The 15,339-nt window shown below is 45.8% G+C and overlaps 1 protein-coding gene across 1 annotated transcript; it reads left to right on the top strand.

Annotated features, from left to right (window-relative positions):
- The first annotated feature begins 6,376 nt into the window (after positions 1 to 6,376).
- Positions 6,377 to 14,971, top strand: DACT1 (dishevelled binding antagonist of beta catenin 1). Its single transcript, XM_054400657.1, has 4 exons — positions 6,377 to 6,733; positions 8,917 to 9,049; positions 10,683 to 10,838; positions 13,113 to 14,971. Exons 1-4 carry the CDS (start codon positions 6,377 to 6,379, stop codon positions 14,969 to 14,971), a joined length of 2,505 nt encoding a protein of 834 aa, XP_054256632.1.
- Positions 14,972 to 15,339: the final 368 nt, after the last annotated feature.

Here is a 15,339-nt window from a genome sequence, read left to right as displayed (position 1 = left end):
TGTGGTTTGCCTCCCTACCTCTACACAAATGTCTTGCTGCTGCAGCACAGGGAGGGCTGGAGACAAGACCCACTATTCCTCCTCTTGGCAAAGAGCTGGAGCAGAGTGGGGCTGCTGGGCACATGGGGCTGAGAAGGAAACACAGATGCATTTTGCTGGGGGAGCGGAATGGCTTAGCAACGTGAATGAGCAAGGGAGGACTTGGCAGCACGAGTGGTCCTTTCTGCAGCTGCCATGGTTAGGTCTGAATGATAGATTGGGGGTATTGGGGATAGCAAGAGGAAGAGATCTCTGTATAGCCAAGCAGAGGTGGAACTCCTTTTCCTGTGGTTTTCTAGGGCAGATAAAGTGATGAAGGCAGGGGAAGAGGAGAAGGGAAGGCACCCAGTGGTAGCGCCAGGTCTGGCTTTTATTTGCTTTACTGGACTGGCTGCCATTGGAGCATATGTTAATGTAGGATCTGAAAAGCATGAGTTCATGCTCAGTGCATTGTTGTCCCTTGAAGAGTCTTTATTAGTCTTGACATATCCATGCCAAATGTTTTCTCAAAGACACCTTATGATGGAGAGGCTTTCTCTTCTGCAGGCTGTTCCAATTCTTTTTGTTGGGAATTTTCCCTAGACTTTCTAAACCTCAAGCTGTAATTTAAGCCCATCATTTTTATTCTTCCACTCCCAGCAGCTGATTGTTTCCTATTTCATAGATACTCTTCTGCAAAGGCCACACTGGTGAGGGCTGCTCCCAGCCCGATATGCTGAGATGGGTGCAAGAAGGCATTAAACTACGAAGTTTGTGTCACCAGGGTTAGACATTAAAAAATAAAACCTAGGCCATAAAGAGGAAAGGAAATCAAAGTACAACAACATCAGATGTGATATTGTAAGGATGAATCAAAAATAACTGCAGCAGAAGTCAACGACTATCATCTGCTTGGTGATGAGGGAGAAAGGAAAGAAAAAGAACAAAAGTGTCCCTTGGAGTAGTCTACCTCTGATTTCATTTGAACAGTATCCATGAGCCTGGGGAGGGAATACAGTTCTCATCAGTTAGCATCAGGACATAATGTATTGGGTGATTTGCTAAAATGCCAGTGAAATTTCTTTATAGTGAACTATGAGGAGGGTAGCTTCGAGTTCTGTTTCTTGTCAGCTGTGAACAACATGAGTGACACTGGTTTGTTTAACTCCACGTTCCCCCCTCCCTGTGTTGTCCTTCTCAGTCCGTCTCTTATCCTTAAAACAGAGGTTGAAATGGAGATGATCTTGCCTGGCTTTCCACCTTTTCCATCCAATTCTCTCACATGTCTTCTCTAATCTAAGGATTAGAAGCAAGTTTTGAATTTTCTTCACTAGTTTGACACTGGAGGCAGGCAGCATGCATTGGTGGAGCAGCACTGTGATACGTCGCTGAGCTCAGGTCTCACAACCCCTCCAGAGGGGGTGTTCTGACTGCAGCAGAAGTGGGTCTTTCATGGCCTTGGGGAGCTCCACAGCATTTGAGGCAGCAGTGGGTGATTCAAAACCAGTTCTCTTCCTGATTCAACAGATGGGCTGCTGCCTGCAGAAAGGAAATTAATGTCTTTGCATGGCTCATGGTCTGACAGGAATTTCTGGAGGAGCTCTAATGTCACTTCCCCACAAGCAGCTGTTGTCCGCATCCTCTTCCATGGCCTCCTGGGTAACTTCTTGTTTTACAAACAGACCATCCTTCCTTCCACACTCCCTCTGGATAGAGCTTTCTGCAGGAGGGTTTCCTGCTTTTTTCTTTTCATTCCTGTACAGCTCTGCCTTCTCAGTTGTGCCAATGCAACTGCTCATGCTTAAATCGCTGCAATATCTGAGTTAATAAAAAGGAAAGAAGAACTGTTTTTTTAAAAACTCACATCAGGGTAGTGATCTCATTGCCAGCCATGGTCCTTGTAAAGCTGGTGGGACAATGATCTGCAGCAGAGGAATAGCTAAATGTAGGAAATGCCCAAACTTACAGTCAGGAGCAGGGAAACGGACAGTATCACAGTCATTCCTGGTTCCAGTGTGTGTTCCTTTCACATCAGGGGAATCATATCATTGCAGTGGGAAAGCTCTGTCCCTTCCCTGGCACATGGACAATGGGGAGTGAGGGAAAGTGGGACCATATCTTTTGATACAGTCAGATCAGATTAAGGAATAAGGGGAAAGTGGACCCTTGGGGGCCCTAATCAATCTGTCAATGGTTCCTAATATAGCAGTCACTAGCATTTTTTGCCATAACAACAAAACGTGTTAATGTTTTGACAGGCTGGGGTAGTGCTTGTCATCTGAATATTGTGAGTTTGCGTTAAAGATTCTATTCCACATTTAAGGGATTTGGCCTCTGCATCTTGTTGACAGCATGGAAATTTTTCAGCACTTGTACAAACACAAGGAAATAAGTGTAGGCTGCAGAAGTCTGAGTAAAATGCATTGTAGGTGTGCTGCACCCAGAGAAATAGGGTTTGTTTGACCAAAAAAATGGAAACATTGCTTCAGTTTAGTGGTTTTCTTTTTTTTTTTTCTAGAATTGTTTGTGGTTAGTAACCAGCACAAGGTTCACTTGTATAATAATGTAACCATGGTAATATGATAACACAAATGGATGTCAGTCTGGTTTGCTGATAAGATTTATACCCTATTATATTATCCCATGCAATTAAGAAATGCTTAGAAAATTAACATTAGAATAGATTAAAGTATCCGCAGCACAGTGACAGCTGTGGGTCTTAAGCATAGTCCCCAAGTGGATGTGAACCAGAGTAATCATGAAAGATGAGCCATTTCATAACCGCCTCTGTACCAGACAGTTACACCTCTCCTAACATCCTAGCAACAGAGCTTCTCAATCATCGTCTCTTTGTCCCTGCAGATCACTCAGTGCCTCCCTCCTTGCGGTTTCTATGTGCAAGTTTAGGGTGGGAAATCTGGGATTACTTGTCTTTTGGAGAATTTCAGATGATTACCCCAGTGAAGGAATATCAACTTTATAGAGGAGTGTAAGAGCGAGTCCTTCAGCTGTGGCCACAAGCCAGGAGAAGAATGGGACAGAGTTTCGGACCTGGAGATTTTTTTTTTTTTCCAACGTAAAGAGTCCTATAACTTAGCTCTTGATAAGAGTTTTGAGATGTTTGGTTTGCTGAGATAGAGGCCTCCAAAGATTGTCCAGTCACAGTTAATCTGGGGACTAGAGCCTCCTTCTTATCTCAGACTAGTTTTTCACTGAGGATGATCGACTGCAGTGTAACTGAGAGGGAAGAACCCAGTCTTAGTCTTTCCTTCTTTCTGTGTTTATCTATTTTACTTGAGGATGGTACCTAGAAAATGCATGCTTTTCTCCATCTTGTCACCTAATTGTCCTCTTCTCATTCTTTCATCTTTATTCCACCATGCACAGTTAGTCTCTTTCTCTTGATACTTATGGACTTGTTATTTTGTGGTTTCCTGACTAAATTAAAGGAACTGTGTTTTATGCTCATTCAGTTTGGCATTTCTGCTGCCTTCAAATTCTGCTTTTCCAGGCTCTCCCTCCCCTTATCTCCATGACCTACACTCTGCTGAGATGCATCTTAATTCTTGAATAGTCTTCTGTGGCCTAGCTCTCACTTGCGGTGTCTAAGGTCACATCTTGTTTTCCTTCTATCATTCACATAATTTGGCATTTCTTGCTGGCTGTTCACTTGCACATCTCCTTCTCCCATACTGTCCAGCTTTCTCATTCTCCCTGCTTCTCTGGTACCTTATTATTCCTTCATCTATGGAGAGAAACTCAAATTTGTCTTCCTCAGATTCCCCTTCCCTTCTTCTTGGCTGATCCTAGCCACACAGGAACTCAGGTTCAGTTGGAGCTGCGTTCTTCTCTCCATCTGATGTAGTTGACTGTTTTGCCAGTTCTTGTGTTTCTTTTCCTTCCTGGCACCAATGCACTGAAAAGGATGAACACAAAACTGTCAGCAGGGAGTACAGGAGATGAGCAGCATCTTATACTCTTCAGAGAGGAAGTGGTGACTGGGGAGGAAAGACCCCCCCCCCACCTTGGTAGACCAAAACCTACCAAATGATAAGTGACAAAATAAATGAATATGAAGACAGACTTTATTTAGCACTGTGATTTATTTTTGAAGCAACCTGTACATTGCAGAGTGCACAAGAGTGCAGAAGTAGTTGAAATAGCTTTACATAAATATTGCATGAAGCTTTGTGTGCAATACATACAAGGCACAGAGCTGCATGCAAAATCTCGCTAAAAAGGGTGAAGGAAAATGTGGGAGCTTTTTTCTTCTGTATCTGAAGAGTGTCTGGTACCCACTCTGTAATTCTGTATTGCAACACAGCTTTCAGCATAAACATACTCAGAGGGCACTGTGTGCCAAGCTGCATGCAGTAGAGCAAGCCATGGAGCAGGTTTTAGGTCAGCAGCAGTGGCCTATAGTTGGGGGCCAAGGTCTGAACCTACTTCTGGGCCTTTTATGGGCCCAGATATGAGTAGAGAGACAGTGGTCCAATATGGAACTTGGGTTTTATTTCCAGTTTTGTTTAGCAACCTCAGTCAATCCTTTACCCTTGAGGCATTCCTTATCCTTTCAGTATTTGTTGGTTCTCTCCATGGTGCAATTTCATGGCCTCTTGCATCTGGCAGGAGTAACATTGCTCCCCAAAGAAGCTGCCCTGCCTTCTCCAGCTGCCAATTCCTGTGCCGCTTCATGTCCCCCTTTTGCTGACGCACCTACATTTACATCAGCAGCTAGGACAGCACAGCAGGCATGAATTTACCAAGCAGAATGGCTGTCCCTAGGATGTGCCATCCATGCTGTACATATTTCAAGGGTATAACTTTAGGCTGATTGTGTTCTTATTCTGCATACCAAATGTCCATTGATGAACATGCATTAGTGGTTGGAGCGGTTTAGGTGTGCTCTGTTTCTTCTGCTTTTGCTTTACCTCAGATCAGCTCAGTTCTTTTGTTCTCAAATCTCCCTATGATGTGAATTGCAGCATGGTAAGATAGAATGATCTAGAGTTAGTTCAAAAAGGCACTTGTGATCCAAACTAAAATATCAACCTGGATATACTGTGCTTACATGGCTGTGTGGTGAACCAGCTCTGGGCAGAGATCAGAAGCAAAGGGAAGTGGAGCTAGCTTTAGCTTCAACCATCTCTGAGCTGATGCATGTGACCTCAACAACATTTTGGCCAGCACTTGGCAGGGACCAAGGGCTGGTTAAAAGCTGCAGGAGGAAAATGGATGTCCTTTTCAGAAAGCACTTTACATTGGTTTAAGACAACTGCAAAATAATGTGTCAGCTGCAGGCTCGTGGAAAGGACCAACACCTCCAGCGGATAAAGCAGGTTCACACCACAATGTATTGTCTACTGCAACAGCAAAGCAGCGACATGAATTTCATCTGAGACCGTTCAGTACCACAAAGACTCATAATCTTCTGAGGGACAGGAGAGCAGTAAAGTTCATTTCATTAGGCTTACAATGTCTGTACATCAGGCACACAGCTTTCCACACAAACCCCATCTTGTGAAAGGCTCCCTCAATACTTTCTTCTTCCCCTTCCATTCTACCCTCTCAGAACATGTCTTCAACTCAGTTTTTGCATGAACATTTTTCTTTTTTTCTTCGGCATCTGCATTCTCCCTCCCCCCACCTCTTTCTGCCACATGCCCATTGAAAGCCTAATTGCAGATCCCTTACTGCTATTAGCCTACACACTGTTCCCAAGTTCACTTCATTATGGCTTTTTGGCTGGATGGCTCAAAGGGGCTTTGAAGCAACACCTCGCTGGTGCTTTGATCCTTGTGCCTACACTGCCGTCAGCACCCTGGTGCATGCACTGCCATGTTCTCCTCTGCTTTCCACCTTTCCCTACCTTCTTCTTATCCCCTCACTCCTTCATAACAGGATTTTTTTTTCCCCAGAGGCACCATTTATGCTTCTGTCTGAACTGTTCAAGCAATGTGATACCAGATAGCCCATAACTACGCCGTGCAGGGCTCCAGAGGTCACTGCTGGAGTTTTTGGAGAGGTCAGTATGTAGCACACCTTCCCACCCCACCTTCCAACACCCCGCCAGACCCCGAGACTATGGGAGACGACGGAGGTGCGGGGCGGGACAATGAGGAGCAGGGGGAAGGCGACCGCGGCGGTGGAGGGAGGGAAGGACGGAAGGGTGGGAGGGAACGAGGGAGGGGAGGCGGGCGGCGGGGCGGTCGCGGGGCGGTGGCAGCCGGGGAGGGAACCGGGAGTCCCGCGGCCCATTCGCGACCGGCGGCGGCAGCGGCAGCGGCAGCGCGGGGCTCGGCGGCTCTTGGCCCCCCGCGGGCAGGGCTTGTCAGCGGCCGCTGTCCCCTCCCCGGCGATGAAGGCGAGCCCCGCGGCAGCCGCCGCTGCCACGGCGACGGGGCCGGGGCTGGGGCCGGCGCCGACGGGGGGACCGCGGGAGCCTGATGCACGCTGGAGGGAGAAGGGCGAAGCGGAGGCAGAGCGGCAGCGCACCCGGGAGCGACTGGAGGCCACGCTCGCCGGGCTGGGCGAACTGGAGTACCTGAGGCAGCGGCAGGAGCTGCTGGTGAAGAGTCTCCTGCTGCAGCGGCCGGCGGGTAGCGGGCCCGGAGCGCAGGGTGGCCGCGGGGAGCCGCCGGGCGAGGGACCGCCGCCGCGCAGCCTGGAGGAGAAGTTCCTGGAGGAGAACATTCTCCTTCTGCGGAGGCAGCTGGTAAGCGGGCGCCGCCGGAGATGCGGGAGTGTGTCGCGGGGGAGATGCGGGCATGTGTTGCCGGGGGATACTCCTGTCGCGTTCTTCAGGGGTGATGTGACTCGCGGCTGGCTCCCTGCGAAGGGAGAGCCGGAGTCCCCCCTCGAGCAGTCTATGCCCACGCCGCTGTCACACCGGCACAACGTCCAAGCCGGGCGTGCAGATGAGGCGGCGGGATGCAGGGAAGGGGGCACGGCCCTCGGTGGGTTTGGACGAAGAGGTGACAAATGGGTAGCGGTCGCATTTTACCTACGTTCTGGTGGTAGGTGTACTGTTCTCCTTGGGTTCGTACGGCCAGGCCGGCCGGTCCAACTTCCATTCAAGGCAAGGAGAGGTGCTGCCGTTGCCTTGAATGGAAGTTGGGAGCGAGCTCCTGGGTTGCAGCCTCGGGAGGAGGTAACGAACGTTCCGGCATGGGCAGGATCGGACCCCTTTATAAGAAGGGATGCTTTTGTTGAGGGACGCGCTTTGTAGCTGGTGTGGGAAGAGATGGAAGGCGGTATGAAGATCATTTTTCAGTGAAAATCGCGTACAGCTGTGTCGGGCGGGCTTTGTGCACTGCTCAGCATTTGCTTTCACCCAGGGAGAAGTTGTATTGAGTGATTTATTTGCCTGATTTATTCTTTCCCCCCAAGCCGACTCCCTCCCCCCCGCCCCCTTTTTTTTCCTTTTCATTTTTCCTTTTATTTCCTGCCCTGTTAGCCTTTTAATTTAGTTAATTTGGGATTATTTCCTTCTTTAAAATAAATGATTTTGCTGCTGAGAAAGGGCTGATTGCTGATGAACCAGGGAATCATTACTCAAAGCAAAAAAAACACCCCAAAAACAACACACCCAAAAGCCGAGATTTGTGGTAGCACTTTAATTTGTGCACTTGACATTGTAGATTGGAACCAGATGCGGTGCTGGCTGGGGGCGGGCGGGACACCGGTGGCAGTAGGTGGCGCAGGGAGTCGCCGCCTGAACCCATCACCTCTGCCAGCCTGGCCTCCAGTCACCTCCTGGCTCCTGTCACAAATGTGGCAGAAGACATGAGATTGCCCCTTTGGTTCTCCGGGGATGGTGTTACATGCCAGCACATCTTCAAACAGCCACACTAATGCTCTTAGCATTTGCTTTCCCTTTGCCCGAGGACTGGCCCCACCCCAAGGGAAAGGTTGCCCTAGATTTAATGGGTTTAGAACTAGTCCAGTTACGAGCATCAAACCTCTTTGCAGTGAGCATATTGGAGCACTGTTGGGCACTGATGAAATGATGCACTTAAAAAAAGAGATGAACCTTCCTCCTGCCTCTCCTGCTTTCCCCAAAGCCAGAACAATTAAAGGGTATGAAGCTGAACAGATGATACATTATAATACACACAGGAAAACTGATTGCATTGACTATGGGTTAATGAGTGCCTTACAAAATCATTTCATATTGCTGATTTTATGCCATCAAATTACCTTCATAAATACCCTTAAAACCCATCCCACAGCAATTTTATACACTTAAAATGGGAGAAGAGGAAGAATTGGTCTTCCTTCCTGCTGCACTGCAAAACTAATAAAAGGGCTTTTAGCCCAGCCCTTGGAATCTTGCTGTCTATATGGTAGACTGTAAGCTCAGAATGTGCAGCAGAACAAGGTGGTTCCCACACTATGGACACTTGTTGGCAGGGCTGTTTCGTTCCATTGTGTGAACAGATGTGATCTTTGACTAACATCATTGTGGTGGTGCACATCCCCTATTACGCTGGCAAAGCTGTCCTTTCACCAAAGCAGCCTGTTTCACAAGCATGGATCTGGTTTGACCATATCATAGAGTCCAGCTTTGTTGTTACAGCTGTGGTCCTGTAAAGCAGCACTTTGCCAATGTAGTGTGTTGGTCTTCCTAAACTGTGGAGCTTGCTTTTTATGTAGAACTGCCTGGAAGAGGCTGAGATGAAGTGTCAGCATAATGCTTAAGTATTTATCCAAAGCATGTATCTAGTAATTTCAAGGCTTTGTTCTGTTTTTTTGGTTGTTGTTGATAAGTTTTTATAAGAAAAAGAAACCCATGGTATTTCCTTTCCTTGATGCCCAGATGGAGAAGGCTAGTTGTTTTTGGACTCCCTTCATGTCTGCCTCACTGAAGGAGCTGATGTTTGTCATCTTGTTTTCCAGAACTGCTTGAGAAGGAGGGATGCCGGCCTACTAAATCAGTTGCAAGAGCTAGATAAGCAAATAAGTGATCTCCGCCTGGACGTGGAGAAAACGACAGATGAACACCTTGAGACAGACAGTCGTCCAAGTTCAGGTAAGGCCCATATTCAGCAAAATGGAGCCTCCCTTGGTAGCTGGAATTAAACTGGCTGTACTTTTCAGTAGTGCAACAACAAACGTCTATGGAATTGTTCACACTGATAGTTAATGCTTACAAGCAAAGTGCACCTACTGCTAGATAGGTTGCTGCTTGTAAACAACATATTCAGAAGAACATTTCAAGCTTAATTAGATTTTTAGTGTTTGGGGCATTTTCATTTTCAAGGTCACCTGCAAATTAGTTCAAAAAGTTCTAATTTTCCTGCATATTGGGAAGGAGGCTGCAGGAAAAATGGTGAAAGCAAGCACCACCAGCTGAAGACAGATGTCAAAATTGAACTTACAGCCAGAAGGGAACATTGAATCAAACAATTTGATCCCCTCTATATTGAATTTCATTGCATTCTAACTGTGTTGAGGCCAGTAAGTGTGTCTAACTATGGGGAATCTTTCCTGGAGGCATCTAGTCTTACTCCGAAGACACTAAAAAGTGGAGAATCTGCCAATTTGCCCCTGTTAAAATCACTGCTAATTTTTAATCTGATTTTGCATTGCTCCATCCCCAAATGTTTCATGCCTTTCTTCTATAGAGTAGGGTCTTTTCTAGTACCCATCTTTTTCTCTTCTTGGAGATGCTATACAGTATAATTCCTGACTCTTTTTGATGAGCTAAACAGGTCAAGTTCATTAAGTCATTTGTTTTAAGGCATTTTTCCAAGCTCTTAAATAGCTTTGTGGCCCCTTTCCAATTTTCTAGCTTTGTTTTAACTATGCTGGAGTCGAGGACCAGGCATACCATTCCAGTGTCTTTCCTAACAGTGCTGTATAGACTGCTGAAGTCATTTCCCTGCTGCTATTCATTAGTCTCTTTGTACATCAACAATCTCATTAGCTTTTTTTTTCTTTTTTTTTTCTTCCATATCATTAAGCTTGATTGAGTTGCTTTTCCACGCTGACTAAGTCCTTTTCAGGATTATTGTTTTCCAGGATGCATCCCCATTCTGTAGACAGGCCCTGCATTCCTTTTTCCTAAATTTAAATCTTGATTATGATATGTCATACTTTTCTTGAGTGTACCCAGTTTACCAAGAAAGAAATTTTTCTGTCTTCACATTATTTACCATTTTCCTTCTTTCATATCATTTACCATTTTCCTTCTTTCATGTCATACACTGTTTATCTCCAGAACTTCAATGAAAATAATGGATAACATTGGGCTTAGCACTCAGTAAAAAAATTTGTAGTCCAATAATAAATAGCTGGGGAGTTTGTCTTGTAAGACTCTTACGCTACTGAATGAATAAGGTGTCAAACACAGCCTGGATCCTTCATGCTAAGATCTGAAAACCCCTGTAAAAGTGAAAAAAAAAAAAAATCAAGATTTCGTATCTAAGGCAGAGTTCTGCTTTTTTTTTTCACTTTTAAGTGTTTGACTTTGAAATGGAATCCTTCATAGCAATAAGGGTATTACTAAACTGCACAGTTTTTTTGGGTGACCAAATGAAATCCCTTAACTAATTGCAACAGAGTAAGCCAACATAAACATGAGCTTGACTGCCTTTCTAGGGACGCAAATGGTAACTTTATGTAGACATAACTAATACAAATCCAAACTCTTATTTTTGTAGGGTTTTATGAGCTGAGTGATGGAGCTTCTGGATCGCTCTCCAATTCATCTAACTCTGTCTTCAGTGAGTGTTTATCCAGTTGCCATTCTAGCACTTGCTTTTGCAGCCCTTTGGAGGCAACACTGAATATCTCAGATGGACGCCCTAAATCTGCAGGTATAGTAAAAGCAGGTCAAATACATCATACTCCAGGAGGTGGCTTTGGCTTTGGAAATACTGCCTCAGGAGTATCTGGGTTGGATTAACCCTTCTTCCTTTCATTTGATGTATTGTGCTCTGAAAAGATTCCAGTGCCTATCACGTACATGGGTCACAAGGCAGGACTGTTTGCCCTCTCCTACTCCAGCCTTACACGTGAATATGTCGGTTTAGGCACAAGAACATTAGGTGAATATAGACAGCTGCTCTTCCCAGTAGAGGGCAGTGGTACCTATACACAGAAACACATTGGCTGGCTAATTTCTTATGGTTTCCTTTAGAAAATCATTTTTACCAAATAACACTCATGAAATATACCTCAGTAGCTGTGACCTCATTAAAATCACAGAGCAAGGAGATAGCTATAGGTTTTAGAAGGTCAGGGGGTGTGTCAGTCTGTTTGTGGCAGCGACCATGCTGAGGTGTGTCCTGCATTTGTATCATCATGAAGAGGGAGAAAGTATTTAATCTCTTTGGCAGAGAGCTGATTCCTTTGAAGATGCAAGCCTTAATGTATAGGATAGTGAAATTGGAAGGCTTCCTCTGTTGTACAGAAAGGACACTTCAGCAGGACCTTTGTGGTTAAGCATTAACTGAATGCAGACTTTCTCAGTAAGCCTTGGTTCATTCATTCTGGGTTGTGGAGAATGCTTTTAATCATAGTATTTCCAATTTACAATTAAAGGTTAATTTATAGTGATTTTTTGTGTGAATCAAGGACAGAATAATTTGGGTTCTTCTAACTCCAAACTGGCTAATACAATCTGTGTTATATTCATTCTGAGATCATGAGGAGTACACTAAGTTATCCTTTGAGAAGCTTGAAGTAATTTAATGCTCCCTTATATAAGGTATATGTGATCTTCATAATCCATACATAAACAGAAAAACAGACACAAGGATTTCCAGCAGATTGCATTGCTGTTTTTTTTCTGTATACATCACAAAACCCTAAAACTTTCATTAATCACACTGTCTCACTTTCAGAGATGAAATTTCACTACCTGGCATGTTTTTGGCAACATTTCCTGACTCTGACATAGAATTTAGGAAATGCGGAAAATCTGTGAGGTGATCTGGAGGAAGTTCCTGCTTCTAACTTCCCTATTCTTCCTCTTCTGCCCACACAGGAACATCATCTCTATCAGCTAATTTCATCAAAGTCTGTGAGACCTCTTTTGAAATATGCCTTAGATAAGTGATGAGCACTGAGCATTCAAATTTGAGTACCCTGGCTGAAGTTTCTAGCCCAAGGGTGGAAAACAGGACTGACAGTGATCTGGAAGGATCATTTAGATTGTGCCCATACCCAAGAAGTCAAGGGCAACATAAGCTTAAGGAAAGAATAGTCTTAGGTGCTTAGATTGAAGACTCGCTCCTAAGGTCACTTAGCTCCTAAATAAGTGCCTTAGTGATTAAATCAGACTCATGCATCTTGAAAGGCACTGGATTTCTCTTACAGAACTCTTTGCAAAGCCAAGGCTAGGATGTCAGCTGGATTGACCTGCACTCCTTGTATTTGTGTGGAAAGATGAGCCTATTTCCCATTCTTGAACCCTTTATTGCTCAAAAGGAGCATCTATTACTACCATTTTTATAATTATAAAATCATTATGATGATAATAATAGTAGTAGTTACAATAATAACAGAAACAAAAATAAACCTTGATCTTTTCTGACTCAAGATATGCTTGAAAAAAGTCTGCAAGTTAAATTTGTCAATAAGCTAAACGAATTAATTGGTCTCTGGCCTTTATTGTTTATGTTTCTCTTTGGATTTAACAAAGTAAAATATAAATTTTATACATTCTTATGCTGAGGCCTGCATGAGTTTTACAAGTCACTGTGTAACATACAAACATAAGAGACCTTTACAGACTTCTGAGTGGCTTGGATGTGAAATAGGAAGCTCTTACCAACCTAGGTACAGTTTTGAAACCAATGTGAGTGTTCTCACTAGGGCTGTGACTTCTACCTTTTTAACCATGTAGACATATTGAGGCAAATCCTACACAGATGCAGTTACAAAGACAGCCACAGAAGACTAGTTGCTGCTTTTATATTGCTTGAATGGCTTCCCTGGTTTCAAGGTTTCTGCTGTTTGAACAGCGCTGCTGTAGTATAAACACTGCATTGCACGTGTAGATGGGACCGGAGTCCTTGCTGGCACGTGTATAACCTAGCACAACTGTCCCTGGCAGGCTCTCTAAACTCTTCTAAAATGCCTTTCAGATCTCATAGGCTGGATGGACTATAATAAGGAAGGCCAGCATGAGGACCAGACCGCAGGCTCTGTCTGTCGCTCTTTGTCCACACCGCACTCAAATTCCCTCGATGTCGTTGCAGATGTACATCCAAAGTACCAGTGTGATCTGGTGTCTAAAAACGGGAACGATGTCTACCGATACCCCAGCCCACTCCACGCGGTCGCTGTGCAGAGTCCCATGTTTCTTCTCCCTGTGGCTGAAAACCCCCAGCGAGAAGAAGAAAGGCTTGATTGTGATATTAGTGACGTTTGTGCCGGATCTGAAACGGACTCAGGAAAATCCACTACCACCTTTCTCCCAGAAAGCTCCTGGCAGGCACCACGCCCTTCCACCATCAAGAGGATAGATGGTTACATCTTAAGCCTGGTTCAGAAAAAGACTCATGCGGTAAGGACTAACAAACCGAGGACAAGTCTCAATGCCGATCCCACCAAAGGGATCTTGAGGCATGGAAGTATGTGTGTCAGGCAGCCTGCAGGGGTGGTGGCTCATGGTAACATTGTGAACCTGAAGAGCTCCAAGCAAGCGTGCCTGCCTTCTGGTGGGACAGCTGCTGTGGACCACACAACACCCTCCCCATTAAAGCAGAGGCCAAGGGAGGCAGCTGGTGAGCAGCTGGATAGTAGGAAGGCATCTTTGCCAGTGGCTTTCCCGCCTGGTACAACCAGCGAACTTCAGAGCAAGCACCTGCCCCGGGGTGTCAAACCGGCACCTCCTGAGCTCAGCCGCAGTGCAGTGGCCACAGTGGGGGATGTCTCCAAGGAGAATGGGCAGCTCTTTGCCACGTCTCCCAAAGAGAGCCCGGGCAAGCCTGTGGTGCTACAGCCGGAGAACAGGGTCAGTCAGGCTCCCAAAAAAGTCCTGCTGAAAAGCAGCTTGCAGGCAGCTCGCTCCTCATCACCTGCTGTGGAAGAGAGGCCCACATTGGATTTCAAAAGTGAGGGCTCTTCTTCCCAGAGCCTGGATGATGGGTTGCTGGTGAATGCCCAATACATACCAGCTCAGCAGCAAAGCGTGAAGCTTCACAAAGGAACCCGAAATGTCAAGATTTTGAAAAGCTCCATGCTGAAGCACAGACCCCACCTTGCCAATGGGTTGGAGAACAATTCGCAGACCTTACGGGAGAAAGCCAAGCCCACCGGCAAGAAGTGCCGCTTTCCAGATGAGTTGGATACAAATAAGAAACTGAAAAAACCCTCCTCGCGGGGTAAGAGAGGCAGTGGCTTGCAACCTGAGTCCGGCCTCCAGAGTCGGCAGGCTGGACTGCACAAGTCCACCATCCGATCCCATGGGCATGGCCGAGAGGTTGTGGTGGCCAAGCCTAAGCACAAGCGAGCCGACTACCGCCGGTGGAAGTCATCAGCAGAGATTTCCTATGAGGAGGCCCTGCGGCGGGCGAGGAGGAACCGTCGAGAAGGTGTAGGGGTCTACTCACAAGTCCCCCTGCCCTACGTCAGCCCATATGCCTATGTGGCCAGCGACTCGGAGTACTCAGCGGAGTGCGAGTCCTTGTTCCACTCCACCGTGGTGGACACAAGTGAGGATGAGCAGAGCAACTACACGACAAACTGCTTTGGAGACAGCGAGTCGAGCCTGAGTGAGGTAGAGTTTGTAGGGGAGAGCACGACCACCAGTGACTCTGATGAGAGCGGGGGCCTTATTTGGTCTCAGTTTGTCCAGACGCTCCCCATCCAAACAGTTACAGCACCAGAGCTGCATGAAAATGCAGCCAAGGCCTTTGTCAAAATCAAGGCCTCCCATAACCTCAAGAAGAAAATCCTCCGCTTTCGGTCGGGTTCCCTGAAGCTCATGACAACTGTCTAGTGAGGTGACTTGGTGGAATGTATCTGCTTCCACTTTCGGAAGCAAGGTGCTTTTGTGTACATATTTCCACAGAATTTTTTTTATATATATACAAATATTTAAAACTTAAGGTAAATTATGTCACTTGTCTTCAGAACTTGGGTGGATACTAGTGCCTTTTATGTGGAAATAAAAGAACGCTGTACTCATTTAAAAAAAGAACCGTAACACTGCCATTTCAGTGGTGAACAGCCTCCAGTACATGGTGTCAGAATGCTTTGAAAAAAGGCTAATATTCCTGGGAATGCATCTTCCTTGCCTAGTTTTTACAGTTCTGGGTCTTATACAGGATATTAACAGCTTAAGGTCATAAGTTTTTAGGGAATAAA

Source organism: Indicator indicator, chromosome 4 (assembly GCF_027791375.1).
Source record: "Indicator indicator isolate 239-I01 chromosome 4, UM_Iind_1.1, whole genome shotgun sequence".
In the NCBI taxonomy this organism is placed as follows: domain Eukaryota; kingdom Metazoa; phylum Chordata; class Aves; order Piciformes; family Indicatoridae; genus Indicator; species Indicator indicator.
This window is presented reverse-complemented; position numbering and strand designations above follow the sequence as displayed.

Excerpts from the sequence above, each read along its gene's own strand:
- DACT1 (XM_054400657.1), top strand. The coding sequence starts at position 6,377 with ATGAAGGCGAGCCCCGCGGCAGCCGCCGCTGCCACGGCGACGGGGCCG. Across the intron at positions 6,734-8,916 it reads TCCTTCTGCGGAGGCAGCTG|AACTGCTTGAGAAGGAGGGA; the intron begins GTAAGCGGGCGC and ends CTTGTTTTCCAG. Across the intron at positions 10,839-13,112 it reads TGGACGCCCTAAATCTGCAG|ATCTCATAGGCTGGATGGAC; the intron begins GTATAGTAAAAG and ends AATGCCTTTCAG.